The sequence below is a fragment of the Urocitellus parryii genome, chromosome 8, assembly GCF_045843805.1.
Source record: "Urocitellus parryii isolate mUroPar1 chromosome 8, mUroPar1.hap1, whole genome shotgun sequence".
NCBI lineage: Eukaryota > Metazoa > Chordata > Mammalia > Rodentia > Sciuridae > Urocitellus > Urocitellus parryii.
In genome coordinates, this window is record NC_135538.1 from 6,189,562 (window position 1) to 6,207,256 (window position 17,695).

At 45.0% G+C, this 17,695-nt stretch overlaps 1 protein-coding gene across 1 annotated transcript in view; it reads left to right on the forward strand.

Annotated features, from left to right (window-relative positions):
- Prkn (parkin RBR E3 ubiquitin protein ligase) overlaps positions 1 to 17,695 on the forward strand; it is a 1,241,962-nt gene that overhangs the window by 665,433 nt on the left and 558,834 nt on the right. The window contains exon 6 of the mRNA XM_026393149.2: positions 9,717 to 9,832. Within this exon, the coding sequence (XP_026248934.2) occupies positions 9,717 to 9,832 (116 nt within the window). The remainder of the gene's footprint in view (positions 1 to 9,716; positions 9,833 to 17,695) is intronic.

Here is a 17,695-nt window from a genome sequence, read left to right on the forward strand (position 1 = left end):
CTACTAATTCCTGGCCGGTCTCTCTTCAGTGGAATTTTGCTAGGAGTTTCTCAGCAGGTAGAATCTAAGCGTATCCATGCGTCTCTCTGACCCCGTTATTGAGGAGGTACTGAAAGCGCTGCCTCCCCGCCCACCGCCATGTTGGATCTCAAAAACTCCAGTTTTTAAACAGCTAGTTGTGAAACTTAGGAAACGTCCTAGGATTTAGGAATAAGTCGGTGATAATCATGCCTGGATTCAGAGACTGGCTTCATATTTTCACCTACCTTCTCCTCAAAGCAGCCACGCGTCACTAGAAATAATTATCTTAATGGCACACTTGTGACCTCAAAAGCTTTGATTTTTCTCTCCTTTATCTCATTATAAAGGATAGATATGGTATTAATCAATTTGACTCTGAAGTTGACCCGTCCATGGGAAATAACTAAGTGTAAATATAGATATCTTGCATAAATAGAATGGCTGTTTTTAATTCTTCCATTTACAATTGGCTCTTCTAGCATATAATAAAAGCATTCATTGAAACATTTATTTCCTGGTTTTATTCATCTTAGTTTTCCTGAATGTCTTCAGTTCTTACGTGAACCTACAAATTACACTTTCTTTCTCTTCTAATGAAGAAATAAAGTAAATACAAAGAATCTGAGAAAGAGTATATAAACCTCTCCGGCTTTGTCCAGAGTGGAGTGTTTATGGTTTTGTGTATGGCCTGCAATAAAGAAAGCAAGAATAAAGAGAAGCTCTAAATCCTACGCGCCAGAGAAACAAGGACTTTTGAGGGGAAAAAAAGTTTAGATTTCAAGTCTAAAGTCATTTAAAATGTTTTAAAGCTAGAGTATTTTTTTATTGCTCAATATTTCTCTTTGCTTGTAGCCAAAAACAAGTTATATTATCATTTTTGTGAATTATTGCTACCAAAAGGTATGTTTCTCTTGCACTTTCTGTGCCCAGGGTGGACAGTCTGCAGCCGCAGTTGCTGCATTTCTCAGACTCTGGCTGTGAGAGAAAAGTGACAGCATCATTCTGCCACCACCTGTGCCAGGGAGCCAGGCCTGTTTTCCAAATAGGGAGCCCAGTGGATCCCAGAACAGCGCAGAGTGAAGTTAAGGAGAGGTGCAGCCGAGGGAAAGAACAGAGCAAGCCTCTGTTCCCAGGGACAGGCCCGTAGGCTGCAGGCTTTCTCAGCAGTTAGTTACCCTGGGCCTGACCCCCGGGGCCAAGAGAATTCCCCGGATCTTCCCTTCCTGCTCTTCAGATCTGTGGAGAGTGCCCCTTCCCTCCCCACTTGCCCTGGAGAGGAAGTCGGCCAATCCTCGGTGCTCCCGAGTCCTGCAGACACGCAGTGACATCCACAAGGGCTTCAGCTGCCCGTGTGGAAGACTTCTCATCCAGAGCTGTGGAGCCAGGGAAGGCCTCCAGGGCAGTGACCCTGCGGGGGTAGTGAAGCTGAGACCCCAAGGACCCCAAGGACACTTGAGGGCTGGAAAGGCAAAAAGGGTACAGAAGGCAAGAGAAGGACAGACACCACTGAGGGAGAACCATGGGCCGGGGAGGGAGGACGGCAGGGGAGCTGGTGAGAGAGGGAGTTGGAAGGCTTTGAAGGCCTTGCTCTGGAAGACAATTAAGCAGGACTTGATGAAACAGCTTGCCAGCATGATTTGCCATTGTTGATTAGAATCACATTCTTTCTGCACATTTAGAAGTAAATATGAAATAGCTGCCAGCTTCTAGAGATGCCTGGAAAATGCTAGGGGCAGAGCAGCTTGCCTAGGGATGGCGATCCACAGTGAATTTTCAGAATTATGACCTCCTCCTCAGTACCTTGCAAATTACTGCCAGCTCACAGACACTTGTTTATGGAGTCTCTCTTGGAGGTCATATCGTGTAATGGAATAGAAGATAGGTGCTGGGAGATGAGAAAAGGAAATTCTCTGTTTTAACAACAAAATATTTTAAGAGCTCATTTTATTTTTCTGAGAACAAGAGCTGGAAAAGCTTTGCCTAAACATGAAAATAGCAAATGTTATGGATGCCATTGTGTTCTTCCAGCAAAGCGCGTTGTGAGAGCACTTGAAACCTTTAACTTCTAGAGGAAATAAAGAACAGCCACAACAAGGAATATTATCTTCCCTGGTCTGGCTAGGCTACAAGATTGAGAGAACAGATCGGCTCAATTTGTCTATCAAGCACATGACATCACGTAAGGAAAGGCTTTTGTTTTGAGGTTAGACAGAAGTAACAATCCACAAACGCTTTTGAAATAGGGATGGAAACCCAGGACCCCAGGTACCACGCTGGTGTGACTCACAGGGCAACAGACATCACACCTGAAGGAGAAAACTGACTGCCTGCCACATTGTGATAATTACAATGTGGGCTCATGGTTTTAGAGGTTCTCGTCCTTGATGGGGGGACCCAAGGGTGATGTGGGCTCATGGTTTTAGAGGTTCTCATCCTTAATGGGGGAGACCCATGGCTTTCAGGGGTGCCAGACAACAACCGTGGGGAGTGTATGACAGAACACACCTGCTCACCTGAGAACAAGTGGCCAGGAAGCAAAAGCAGGAGGGGCCAGGGCCCCAGGATTCTGTTCAAGAACCCACCTGTGATGACCTCAGGACCTCCCGGTAGGCCCCGCATCCTGAAGCTGCCGTCACCTCCCAGCAGTGCCCCTGGGGACCCGGCCTTTAACACATGGGGCTTTGGGGAGCGTTTAATATCCTAAATGTCGCACCTGAGCAGAGGTTATTCATTAGGAAAAGAGGCTCTTAGGAACCGCTCGCTCCCTGCCAGGGAGCCCCTACAGAATGGAGTGGATGCAGTTTGGGAAATTTCCAGCAAGTTTGGAGTCACAGACCCTTCATGACTTGAAAGAACAAAACAGGAACAAGTAAGGAGATATTACAACCATAGTCAAAGCATTTGCTTTAAAAAAATTGGTAATTTTGCCCAGAAAAGCATGGATAGTTACACCAAGTGGGATAAATACAGACTTAAAATAACGTCACGGCAATTAATTTCCTGTTTTGCCATAAATAAAATTTAGTGCCAAAGTTTGCGGGGAGGAATAAAAATTTAGGTTTTCAAAGCCTCTGGATTATAGAATTCCATGGAATCCCATTTAAAAATACATTTGAAATATAATAATAGCCATATTGATATAAAAATGACAGTGATGTTGGGCCTGGCACAGAAATGATAGTAGAGAGTCACGGGCTGGATCTCCATCCGCTGAAGACTTTCTGGTTTAGAATAGTTTGGCTTGCAATGTGCATGCATCTGAGGTATGTATTTGCTGTTGACCCTGGAGGCCCTGGAGGAGGTGGACAGTCCTCTTGAAGGATTGGCAGTGGACGTGGTACAGACAGGCAGCCTCTGATAGCTCCGGAGCAGCAAGGGTGGACTCCGTTTTGTGTTCCTGTGAGTAGATTGATTTTCATTTTCCAGATAAACTCTGCACCTCATCTAAAGACTTTGCTCACATCTTATTAAGAAAAGACAAACTTATTATTGAACATGATAACAAACTCATTAACTTTCTAGATTTGATTTGTCGAAGTGGGTGTAACCTAATTTTAAAACTGGTATTGCTAAATTAACAAGGTCTGTAAGTATTACACAGCGTAACAGGTTACATAGTTATAGAAAAACTGATATGATGACCTGCTGGATTTATGCACCAAGATCCGCTTGACACCACCGTGTGAGGCCCGGGACAGCACTCAAGTGCCAAGAACAAGTGGCGGTGGAGGAGCTCTTCTGGGAGTGCAGGGAGTGGGGGGGTCAGGCTGTATTTGGCTTGTTTTAACTTAGATAACATTAAAACTTTAATATTAACACTAATGATGGAAGTTCTTATTGGATAGTAAGACAAAACTGGCCTGGGGTGTAGCCCAGTGAGTGGCACAGCATGTGCCTAGCATGTGTGAGATCCATGTTCAACCCCCAGGACCTTCAAAAATAAAATAAAATACAATAAAATGAACTAACAGTTGTTTCTTGTGAGAGAATTTATATCCCACCAGAGGAGGAGCACTGCAGTGTGGGCAGCTCTGAGGAGGGCCACTGCAGCACCCTGCTGCCTGGTAAGGGCAGGGCCTGGGTCTGACGCTGACTCTCAGTGGCAGGTCCTGTCTTCACTGTGGTGGTGAGAGTCCTGGTTCTAAGCACCTCGTTCAGCCCATTACAGTGGCCGGGCCTCCCCAGGGAATCTCCTTAGAACACGGCAGTGGCCCATCTTGACAGGGTCGGTCCAGTTGAACTCAGGACATGGAGGCGGTAGCTCGTTTTGCAGGGCGGTGTCTGAGTGTGCCCTGTTGAGATGGAGGCTAACAGAAAGCTACACTAACAGCCGCGCTGACCCACAGACTGCATTTCCCGCTGTCCCTCTGGGTGGCGTTCAGGCCCCGATGCCCCTTCGCTCTATCAGGCCAAGAGCAGATGCCATCTCCCAGATGGCCTCGCCCGGGCTGGCGACAGAGGGAGGAGGAAGCAGAAGCCTCATACATTCCTCTCTCTCCCCAGGGGCATCTCTGGGCTGGCTCATCCCCTTCATTCTCCCATCTCCCACCAAACAGCCCCAGCCCGGGACTCAGCCTCTTGTCCTGTTGTCCTCCAGCCCCATGGCAGCTGCCCCTTGGGGGGCTAATCTGAGAGTGGCTTGCTTTACCTGTTTAGATCCCCTCTTCTTCTACACCTTCACAGTGAGAGCTGTGCCCTGAGCCAGGCAAATGACCACATGTTAAGCACCAACTGTTTGTCCATTGCCCCCTGCTTGGTGATGATTGAGGGGTTCTGCTATTTGATTCAGAGAAAGAGGTTTGTTTTGGGGGATATTATTGAAAAAGGATTTGGCACATGCCTGTAATCCCAGGGACTCAGGAGGCTGAGGCAGGAGGACTGTGAGTTCAAAGCCAGCCTCAGCAACAGCGAGGCACTAAGTAACTCACTGAGATCCTGTCCCTAAATTAAATGCAAAATAAGGCTGGGTATGTGGCTGGGGATGTGGTCGAGTGCCATGAATTCAACCCCAGTACCCCTGGCAAAAAAAGAAAAAGAAAAAAAAAAGGATTTGGAGGCCAAAATTCTTTGTGAAGATAAAGTCGTATTTTATATGGCAAGCTTAATTGTGAAACAGCATCTATGAAAACTTTTCACTGTAGGGTATTCAGTGAAACCTATTAGAAGGTTCTGGATAAATGAGCTATCAGGTCTTGCTCTTGCTCTTGGCTGGACTGTGGCTGGGACAAGCAGGGATTCCAGCCACTAACTGGGTATTTTATATAAATTTGGAACCCATCAAATAGTATCTGACGTTGACTGATTAGCTTTTTGTCCTGTGAGTTTCCACACATTTGTTTCCTGGTACTAATCTCATTTTCAGTTTGGGCTGGTTCTGGTTCATTTCTTTTGTTGTGGCTATAGTCCCCCTTTGTTTCTAAGGCAGTTCTTAGGAGTGGTGACAAAGTGACACAGTGCAGGGCAGAAGAGGGCGACGTCCAGGAACTCTGAGACAGTTGAGGGGTTCCTGGCTCCCCCCCCGGGGGACACCTGGATTTCTGTGGGCGTGGCCTGATTGGAAGGCCAGGCCTCTGCTGTCTGGAAGGGAGGGGCGGTGAATTCACGGGGGGGGGGGGGGGGGGGGGGGGAGCAACTGGGAGGCTGTGGCGTCAGGGCGTGGGAAGGGTGTGCGTGCCTGTGGCTCAGGACATCGGGAACACTTGCTGGATTTGGGATTCCTAATACTCATAAGGTGGAAATCACTTGCAGAGCGTTTAACAGTGTGCCTTTTATAAAGCCCGTTTTTTAAGGTGTCATTTTTCTCTGGCTTATTTTTTTTTTATAGCTTACACTATCACTTGAGAACAAAACAAAACTGACTAATTATTATCATGGATTTTTAGCTCCATAGCTGTGTTGTTCCCTCAGGTGAGGATGCGGATCCCGACTGAGCGAGATCCAGTGTGAACAGCAGGCCCTGGTCAGGTGGAGGGATTCTTTTAATTTAATGGGGCCTTTTCCTTCTCCTTTTTTCATAGCTGATGTGTCTGTGAGTTGGCATTTATAAGAGAAGGCTGGGCCCTCCGCAGCTAGGAGTTCTGGATGGGCCTGTGTGGCGCTGTCTTCCTGATGGATGGGGACATGGTCCTGCTGAGCCCAGAGCCTTCTGCTCCCCTAGGGACCCAGAGGCAGCTTTGCTGGCCAACCCTGACACATGGGGACCAGATGCTTTGTGGGTCACCTGCTGGGGGCCTGCTGCCAGGACCTGAGGGGGGTGTCATTTCTGAGCAGCCTGCTTGGACGCCAGCTGAACAGGTCCTGCTTTGGCTTCCGGAACAACGGGGAAAGACCAGAGGAAGGCACAGCTTCACGGTGCCCCACAAAGAGTCCTGGAGTTGTCTGTGGGTGGCCCGACACCCCGTTGTCAGCACCTTGAGACACCCAAGGTGGGGTTCCTCAGGAGACTCTGCCGACTCCTGTTGGGCTCTGCTGCTTATTGGCTTGCGTGATGTCAGAGACGGCTGGGAGAGTCCTGGTGCACTGACCATACAGCAGAGGAGGGGACCACACCCCTGCCAGGGGCCTCTCAGAAATGACATTTTTTTTTTCTAGTGGGGGACAGTTCTCCATGGTCTGTCTTTCCTAATTCTGAGCAACAGGGAGATGGTCCTTTGTTTGGGGCCATCTTTTCAAGGAAAAAATAATGACTTGAGAAGAGAGAATCTCTCTCTCCATAACAAAAGGCAGATTTTCTTATCATCCAGAACAATAAAGACCACAGCTCCCTTCAGGACAAAAGCAATGCCAGCTCACAGCTCCTTATAAACATCCGAGTTCCCCAAGCTCAAGTGCTCGGCCTCGAGGTCAAACCACAGCTGCACAAGGAGTTCAGTCTGCAGCCAGGCCCTGGGTGTCAGGGGACTGGACTTCACACAATGCTGTGCTTTCTGCTGTGCTGAGTTATGCAGTCCTTTCTCTCTGATCCTGCAGTCCCTCATTTCCTCAGGCTTCTGTGATAATACTGTGGCAGATTAACTGTTGGGGAGAAAGCTGGGCAAAACCTTGGATCCTTCACAGAGCTCACCAGTTACTCCAATACCATAGGAAACACTCCTTTCATTAAAATTGGTGGAGAGAGCACTGAAATTCACTGATAACACAGACATATTAAATATGCAGAGTTAGCATTTTGTATTTTAGTTTTGTAACACCCTATGAATTACTGGAATTTTCCAAATATCTCTAGTTTCTTACATCACTATCTATAAATATCCACCCCCCATCCCAAATAGGAAGGATTTTGGATTTTATCTGGCTGAATTTGACTGGGTGTTAGAACAATTCATGATGTGTTAGCTGAACTTCTAACAGTAGTTTTCTGCAAGCTAAGAAAAAAATATAAATACTTTTATTTATCTGAAGATGAAAAATATTCTCAATGGTCCAGTCAAGTCAGGCCTTTGGGAGGAATCACTCTAAGTTATGAGTGAGGATTCTTTTTACGTCTGCAAAAAGCAGTTGTGCCTGGCTCAGTGTATCTCCTCAGTCAGTCATGTCCTCCAGACTTCTTGTTAGAGGGGTCATGAGTTGTTTTAACTTTTTTCCTTAGTACCCTTGAATTGGCCTTTGAAAGATTCATAGCATTTCAAAAGATTGAGTGCAAAAGATGGTGTCCCATGTTCAGAAAAGAGAAACCAAAAAACCAATCTCTCAGTGTGATTTCCATGCAGCTACAGGGCAGGGCCTGGGCTCATGGGCAGGACTCAGTGGACAGGCCTGCACCTGGGCTCTAGTGCTGACCCTGGGCATGCCCTCTAAGTCTAGAGAGACACTCTGCATACCCTCACCATGGGCTGAAGATTGCAGGTCGGGGAATCAGCTAATATCCCACTGCCCTGGGTAAGATAGGTTCCAGTTAACTAGCAGGATTCTCAAGACTTGTCATGAAGAATAGCTTGTCTTCTAGATAATACCTTATTTGGGGGCATATCTCTGTGAAATGGCTCACTCCAAAATTTTGGAGAACAGCCTGTTTGGCCTGGGATGTGGCATTATTTCAGATGTAGTAAGCAAGGTCTGCTGTAGCTATGGTCTCTGAGTGCCTAAGTAGAGCTTATTCACTTTAACTCAAGGGCTCTCCAAGTTCATTTCCTTAAGCAGTAGGAGCAGCCTCACCTGGCATCCTGTTAGCAGTGGGAATCCTTGACCCAACCCTAGAACTTAGAAAAGCTGGAGGAGGAAGCAGCAATCTCTGCTCTAACTAGGACCTACTCCCTGCCCAAGTGATTCTGATGCACACCAGAGTCTGAGAAGCATTGTATGTCAGAGGAGAATGAGGCTAGTTAGATTTTAAGCAGGGCGAGAACAAATGAAGTGATGCTGTCCAGTGTGTAAGCAGAACAATAACATTTATTAAATTAACATTGTAATTTTTCACTTATGAAAATATATATAACTTGTATCCTATACCAGGCACTGTTGCAAATACAAATAGAGCATTCCATTAGTTCTCATGATGGCTAAACTGTGGATCTCAGGCAAAGTCCAGCTTGCCACACATTTTGTGAATAAAGTTCATTAGTAGGTATCCGCGCCCATTCGTGTGTTTGTCTTCTACTGATGCCTTTAGGCCAGGATGCTGAGTTAAATGCAACTAAGACATGGGGCCTACAGAGCCGACTGCATTTAAGATTTCACATCTGGGGCTTTCCATCAGTTCTCAGTAGCAGGTCTGGTGTGTATGGGAAAAGACTCTCCACATTTCAGGTCATTAAATACAGATGGAGTTAATGGTGAGAGCAGTGTGCAGGGAGGCCAGGCAGAGGTCTGACAGGAGGAGGGGCAAGGACCAGCCAAAGACTGCTGTGTGAACGCAGAGAAGGTTGAGAACAGACCTGCAAGTTAGAAAAGCAGGAAATGAAGGAAAATAAAAAAGAAAATCGTGGTTGAGGAGGGAGTTTTTATTGACTGAAGGAATGTGGCCTATGTGAAAAGCTGAAATACAGGTGGAATTGCAGAAAGTGACTGGGGAAGGAATGAAGGCCAGAGACGCTAACTGGGTCGTTCCCAGCTGCCTGGCCCAGGTGCTGGGCAGCAGGCCCCCAGGGAATTCCAGGATGCAGGTGAGGCAGAGAGGGCGGGCTCCCAGCCAGGCTGGGAAGGGCCACGCTGCTCCCAGTACAGCCGGGCCTGCTCCAAGTCCACCGTCCTTGTGCGTGTATTACATGGGGCTCTCCAGACTCCTGCCTCCCCTCCACCTGCTAATGACCAGCTGCCACACTGCGAGAAAGCCCTGGGTTCCCTTTGGGGTGCTGGGGTACTTCTAGGCTTCGCCTCCAGGTTACTGAGGGCAAATCACCTCAGCACCCAGAGTCTGCCTTTCCTCATTGGTGAGATGCTATTTCCGGCTTCCTCCTGTCTCCTGTTTTCCTTCAGGTTCACTCATTTGGGGCAGGCATCACTGAATAAGGGTGCCGAGTGTTTCCCCAGATCCTGGCTTCATGAGCACATTCCTTCCAGGGGGGAATCGCTGACCCACTGGACGCCAGCCAAGGGCCTTTCTTTCCCCCAAAGATCTGATACCGACTGATTCCTGACGCACACCTAGTGACAGATTTCTCCTCTGGCCCAAAGAGTTCACTTACTGTGGAAATGCTTAGAGAGGGGGAATGGCCAGCTGGGATCCACGGGCCTGATCGTATTTCTCATTCTTTCAGGAATTTTTCTTCAAATGTGGAGCACACCCAACCTCCGACAAAGAAACCTCAGTAGCTCTGAACCTGATCACAACCAACAGCCGGGATATCTCCTGCATAACCTGCACGGACACCAGGTATGCCCTGAGAAGGGAGGCCCTGGGAGTCTTGCTCTCCCGGGGCCATCCTGCCCTGGACTGTGCTCAGCAGCCGCTGCCTCCTGGGGAGCCCCTGGCCTGGACCCGTGCTGCGGCCAACCTGGGTATATCCTGATGTGACGAAGCTCTTTAAAATGCCAGTTCCTTGGTTTAATCAGTAGTCAAATAGGTCACCTCACCTCTGTGAGGACCCCATCTAAAAAAAATTACAGTCTGCGTGCATTTAAAATGTAAACTCATGCACTTGGGTACAAAATGTCACTCATCCACATCAGTGAGTTCCACAGTGAAATGAAATTTAGATGCTAACATTGGGAATGGAAGAACAATTTATGAACACCATTCATCCTTGGACTATATGATCCATACTTATATTAAAAATACCTTTTCTACATGATTAGTTCAGCCAGATATTCATCTGTATTCATGTTTGAGCATCACACACATTCATACGCCCAAAGTGAAATTGTGTAGCTAATTCTGGACCCAGTTGTTTCTAATCCCAGTGAATACAAGAAAAGAAAGAAAATTTGGATGTATTATGAGAGCAGGATAAAAACAAAAGGAAAATGGTTGTACTTGAATATAGCTTAGGAGCCAAGGTCAAAGTAGAAAACACTGAGTCTATTTAATCTGCAGAGTAAACAACGGAGGGTGGAATTCCTTCCTCTATGCTCCTCAGATGCACAGAGTAAAAGAAACAGACCCTGGACGTGTTTGAGGCTGGTGAAGAGGCTGAGAGGTGAGGGTGGAGACTGAGCTCTGACATCAGGAAGAACTTTTTAGTAAAAGGCAAGTGGATTTCTGAACAGGGTCAGAAAACTTTTGGTCTCATATTTTAAGCAGAACCATCTGTAACCCCTGGTCATCTTAATTGTGGCTTCTCACTGGCCTTTGGGACTATACTACATGGCTTTTTAAAGTGACTTCATGATTAGTGGGTGTTAATATTCCCAGCATGGCATTTCTATTCTTTAATAATTTTACAGTGTTGACTAAAAGGAGCCTAAAAACCTTAACAATATCTGTTGAACAGACCTGTCTCCAAGAAGGAGCACAACCAACGAGACAGGCTTTCCTTTCTGCTGCCCGGCTAGCCTGCTGTGGCCGCAGCACTGCGACATCGCCTTCCACTGCCGCGTTCAGCTTCCTTGGGCAAGGGGAACGACTGCCCGTGGCCAGTGCTTTCAAAACACAAGGCGCAAGACGAGGATGATGCGCCTGGTCTTTCAGGAAAGGCATTAGAAATTTCTAGAAATGAGGGCTCATCTGCTCCAATAGCAATTGGTAATTAAAACCACTGCAGTTTTTCAAGGGGAAAATTAAAAACAGGTTTCTGGAAATCAGAATGCTACCTCCAGCCAGTATGTCAGAACCTTCTGTTGGTGTTGACAACGGTGACACAGAAAGGCACACTGGGGATCAGATCCTCTGAGGAGGAGCACTGCCCTCCCAGCCTCCTGCTACTAAACTGATCCTGATATTAATAACTAGCAACAGCTTTTGAAGGCAGCAGGCCACCTCCCCGACACCCAGGGGACCACTACTGGGAGAATCATATGGTTGCAGTAAAAGTTTTATGTTAATACTTTGGGGTGATTTTATGAATAGGAGCTACCATACCCAGTGAATTTAAGTGCATGTGTATATAAGAACAATTGAGTGAAGCCCCTGGTCAGGAAGGAGAGGGGCTTCCTGTACTAGGGAAGACGGAGCACTTGGTGGACGTGGGAGCCCGCAGAAGAACTCTCTGTCTCTCTGGGTGTAGGTGGATGGTCCTTGTGGGTTTCTGCTTTATCCTTTAACCTAGAAGTAATTACCTCACAACTATGAAAACAGGTTAGAAGTCACTGTAGACCAATGGTTAGGAAGACAGGGGTTTAATTCTTCCCAATTTCTTGATTATGCCAGAATATCTGTATGCATTCACGTTTGCAGGGTGTACTTGTACTGGATGCATAGTTCTGTATCTGGTTGTTTACATTTAAAGTGACATCATGATAAGTTTTGTCTGCTCTGAAATGTTCCAAAAAGGCAATTTTAAAAATGGTACCTAAGATTCTGTGATGGAAATATCCTGTTTCCCTACTGTTAACTATTAGATAACTTCTATATTTTTTTTAAAAAAAATAATTAGGGCTAAAATTCATATGCTCTTACAGAAATAAATGCCTGCATGCTTTGAATGTAAGCCTGCAGTTACAGGAATGGGATCCGTAAATGGTACTGAATGTTTATCGGTTTTTGATATGTATTGCTAATTTCCTTTCTAGAAACACTGCCCCATCTTAGAAAGTGATTGTCCATGTGAGGCTCCCTTCTGAGTCTCTTCAAGCACCGAGTATGTTTGTAGTTTTGATCTTTTCCCACTTGATAAAGGGAAGAAATGAAACAAATGTTTCATTTTAAAATTGGCACTAAAGAGATCAAGCATTTCTCATTTATCTATTTGCCCCCCCCTTTTTTTTTTGGTGAGAAACCAAGGCAAAACTTTCTCACTATATAAACTTAAGGAAGAAGTCTGATCTCAGCAATTATTTTCTAATTCACTAATTATAATGTCATGTGTCCTTTATTAATATAATCCTTATTGACTTTTGAATTTATTTAAATATATTCCTTTATTTTAAATGTTGTGTTTCTTCCTGGAGGTAAAAATCAAAAATCATAATAGATTTAAAAATATAAGTTTTTTCTTATCTATACTTTATGATAATTTTTCTCAATTTTACATGTGTATTACTCATACATTGTTGATCAAGTTGGGCATATTCAACCTGAAAATAGATTAAATCCTAGGATAGTGTTATTTAATCTGTAAAGATCTTTCCTCTGTACCTCTTATCATTGTAATGCAAGATAAGAATTTTACTCTTGTGCTTTACAGACATATACTTTTGTATAAGAGACTTATATCACTTACATTGTCCTCTCAATAACAATTCAAAGAGCCCCCCTACCACTTAGCCAACTTTTGACCCTAGAGAATATTATAATCTCTGTGCCTTCAGTTTGCATATAAAATCCTGGCATGTACACAGATAACCTCCTCCCAGGCTTTGTTTGGTTCCAAAGCACCACAGAAGGGAAGGCTCAATTGCACTTGCCCCCTGCCTTGTAAACTGGTGAGACCAGTGAGGGACTCACTTTTCCTTGGCCCTGGGCAGGTGCTGAGTTGAAGTCCACCAAATTGCACACGCGAGGGAAGATGAATCCGAGGGATGTGCTGGCCGTTGCTAGTTTGTATAGTTAAAACTTAATTCAGGCATGCAACTTGTGTCCCTTGAGTTTGCATTTCAGATAAAATCTCCCCCTCTCTTTTAAAGAGCACAGTGAGCCATTGGAGTAGGAGAGCAGCCTGGGTTTCCTGTGGGCGTGCAGCCGCCCCGAGCCTGCCCTGCATCTCCTTGCCTCACAGTGCTGACCACTCCAGGTTGCCAGCTGATAGTCCCAGCTTTAAAGGTAACAGTGCAGTGACCTGCACAAAAGAAAGGCAGGGACTGTAGCCAGACACGGGAAGCATGGCGCCTGAAGGTGCAAGAAGCTGTTCTGTTAGTATTTCCCAGGGAAATTGGGACAGAAACTTCTAGACGTCCCTGGGAATCGCATTTTGCCGCAGGAACAGCAGTATCAAGTCACATGAAACCAACATGGACAAAGAAACTTGTATTCTCTCCCTAATCCCTGTGTGAACCCTGGCGCTCACCCTGAGACAGTGTCCTCAAGGGAAAACAGTGTTTCTGTTCCCTGTTTCTCACATTATAATTTCATTCTTTAAAAAAAATCTAAGTATAAGATGTGTCAACAAATACAATATAGAAAAATCACCATCATTTGGCAAGAAAGCAAAGCTTCCCCCTGCTCCTCCCCTGTGCTGCTCTCCCCAGGACTGGCTAATCTGCACTTTCCCCCTCTATTCATCATCCTTGCATTTACAAAGATGAAGGGAAACTAAAAAATGACCACGTTTGCACAGTCAGAATTTAACCTTCCAGAAACTTGCTTTAAACCCAGTTCCCCGCAGGGCATTAAATCTAAGAAGGGATGCCACCCTGTATCTCCCCTCAATTCTTCCAATAAGGACTTACATTTTTGATGTTGTTGTTTGGTAGAATGCTTTTACAATCTTCTGGCCTTCAAATTTGTCTTAAAATTTTATTCATCTTACTGAGGCAATGCTGCCATAGATTGCAGACTTAAAAGATTTACTCGGACTTGGATATTAGCTCAGATTTCTCTCAGACCATTTGTACTTGCTCCCAGTACCCCGGGGGGAGGTCTCACTACAATCTGACTGTACTCTGGTATGTATTCATTTGTCACTTAACAAAGGGAGATAAGACTTAGGGATCTTAGTTATATTCTCTTCCAGTGCTTTCCTTATGTCTTAAGCTGCTTCTGCCAACTCAATTTTAATTTTGATTATACAGTAGTTGTATTTCTTCATGATTCAAAATGAAGTTCTTTATGCATCTAATTTTTGAGACATTGCAGAGAAATCTTAACCAATTTCACCCTTCTTTCTACCAACTTAACCCTTTCTTAATATTCTGGTGTTGGGGAGGAAAGCCACTAGTTTAATGTAGTCCTTAGATGCTTAGGAGCAGAAGTGGAGATTGAAACCCACGTACATAGATTGTACCTGCAGTTTTAACATGGCATTTGTCGGTAAGTGGCTTCATTTATATAGTGAAAATTTGTTGTAAGGGTTTGTGCTGTAGCACCAAGAGGCCTTGCTTGTGCACCCAGGGCTGTATATTTCAACTAGTCACCCTAACAGGATGCACGTCCCACACACTGCACCATGCCAGGGGAAAAGAATACGTCTGTGTAAGTATGGGGAGGCCTGGGACGTCCATTTGCCATAGCATCAAACAGAAAAGCAAATACTGTGATTTAACTGATGGATAATGGGACATTTATAACACAAGTATAAGTATGTTGTAGAGTAGAAGAGAAAAATCTTATAACTTTAAGAAGAAAGAGGAAACTTCAAAGATAGGTCTTCTTGCTTCAAGCAGAAGCAAGGTTCATCTTGTGTCCCACATGCATGGAGGTAAATTCTGTCTACTTCTGCTACAACAGATTATTTCCTGGGAAAGTGTGACACATCTGAGTCTAATCCAGTCTTGACAGAAAATGTTCATGCCCCGTCCTTTGGATAAAGCCTTTCACAAAGGATGAGAGATTTAAATATAGCATTCGAAGATTCAAATGTAGCCCTTAATCACCTAGAAGTTTTTCATTACATTAATTTAAAAGAATTTGGACTTGCATCCTACAGATGAAGAAATTGAGGCTAAGACATTTTAAAATTTGCATCAGTTCCTACCACAAAGAAGTTACTCAACGAACCAACCAAAGTCTGCACCTTTGGCATTATTTTTCTTCTCCTTGTGCTTCATTTCCCCAGTGTGGCCCTCGTTTTCTCTATACAGTCACAGGCAAGGCTAAGCCTAAGACTGGGCGATGGAGTCACGTGTTGAAGGGAAAATGCAGCAATACAGTGAGACACAGAGACAGGAAAAAGCCAGACTTGCCACGGTGTGCCCCCATTTTGACAGTCCAGAAAGAGGTGAAAAAAAACCTGAGCTGCCTCCCAGGCCACTCTGCACCCTCACAGGCTGCTTGAAGGGCTGGAGCCAGGCCTGATGAGCTCACAAACACGACTGATCCCCCGTCAGTGGATGATTTAAATGTTTGCTGACCTGAAATAAAGCAAATCCGTTTCATACAGTGCAATGAAAAGAATGCAAGTTTTTTTTATTTAGAGTGCTTTCCTTTTGAAAACCCCTTCTGAATTTAATGGAATTTTCCTGAAGCCAATTAAATAAAATAATAAATTAGAAATTCATGTAGAGCTTTTAGGAGCTGTTACAAATAAGTGGGAAGGTCCAATTTTGAAATCTCAGCCGTAGCATATAGATGATTGAGCCGCAGTGTTTGGGGTCAGTTACTTATGAAAACATAGAAGAAATATTTTATCTGCATTGATACTTTGAAATGTGAGCCATTGTCAGTTTTAATGTCAGTCAGTGACCTTCATTTCTCCTGCGGTGAACCCTGTAGATTTTAGATTGGAGCAGCCGCATCCACAGGGTTTCCTGGAGATGTTACAGGTGCTTGTGTGTGAAATTCATGGGCCTTACCTTTCATTTAACTGTCACTGTGGGTGCACAGCAGCACCCGCTGGCAAGAGGAGGGCAATATTGCAAATCCTCCTGGACCAATTTTGTACCTGTTAAGGTTAACCTTGCATGTTGTAACCGTCTGGATTTTAAGCAGTTCATATTCTGCTGATGGATGTTAAAAAAGAAGCAGCTACCTTCCTGGAGCATCCCTCAGACTCTTGCTAGGATATTCTGGACAGACAGGTTTTATTCTTAAGTTCTACATTCATTGGAAAGAAATGCCCACATAATCTTTAAGTAGCTGCTTCTTACTTAGAAAACTTTTGCATGGTTTGTGCATTTATTCTTAATTACAATTTTATCCACATAATTAGCAATTGGTGATGAACTAGGGGAGGGGATGGAGTTATTTTCCATTGCAAATAATATTTGTGCCAATTCATACCTTCAGGTAGAAATTTTAAACTGCTGGGGAATTTTTTTAGTGATTAAAAGTGATATAATCTGCCTTGCTTTCTGTAAACATCCCATGCATAACTATTATTTCCTATGACATTTAGAATTGAGTATTTGCAGACTTGTCCTTTGTGGCTTCCACAGCCTATAGAGTTATTTGCAGCAAACTAAGTGATGGTCTCAAAATCACGAAGTGCAAAGTTATTTACTGAAGCATGGTGTGCTGAATCCGTTCCTTGTTAACTTGACAAATTCTACCTTATAGAAAACATAGCCCTGCATCTCACATGTACTTGCAGTGGAACTTTGAGGGTTTCTGTCACAAGTGTGGGTTTTTACGACACCAGGGCTGCTGTGCTGTCCTGAGAGTCCTGATACTCCAATAGCCACATATTAATGTGCAGCAGTGTGCACAGGGACACAGCAGTGTCCTGTGATGTAGCGTCCTGGGCAGAGCTATTGTATGTGGACATCCGAGCTCTTTAACCCTCCTCTGCCAGCAAAGATGCTGCTCAAGTCAATCCCTCTGTGCATTGAGCAGATATTTATTGTTCCCTTCTGTGGCTCCAGAGAATTTGGAATTTTCCTGAAGCCAATTAAATAAAATAATAAATTAGAAATTCATGTAGAGCTTTTAGGAGCCGTTACAAATAAGTGGGAAGGTCCAATTTTGAAATCTCAGCCGTAGCATATAGATGACTGCGAAATTCCAGGTGCTTCTGGCTGAGATAAAGCACTGCATCTCTGAGGGTTGCTGGGAAGCAGGGGGCAAGCCCTCCTCCAGTAGGGGAGGGCGTCGTGGAACTGGAGAGCTCAGGCCTGGAGGAAGGCGGTAACACCTCTGCTCATTTTCAGTGTACCATTGCTGCAGAACAAGGGCCAAAGTTCATTTCTTTAGGCCAGATCTTCTTGTTTTACTTGGCCAACACAGAATCTAGAAGAAAATATGTACGCATGAGAAGAACATGCCCATTTGCAAACTCTCTGTTCTGTGTCACCCCAGAAGCTGGATGAAACCCAAACCATCCAACACAACTTCTGTCTCTACTGAAGGGCCTCCTCCTTGCTTACTGCCCTGGGAAGAAGAGACCAGGACCCCAAAGTCAAGTTGTGACAGGTAGTGCTGTCATTGTAGCTCTCCACATCAGGCTGCGTTGGCTGAACCTGGACAGAAGAGTGATGGGAGGGATGTTCTCATGTGGGCTCAGTCCAGACCCACATGGATGCCAGGAAAAACTGACATGCAGTCCATGAA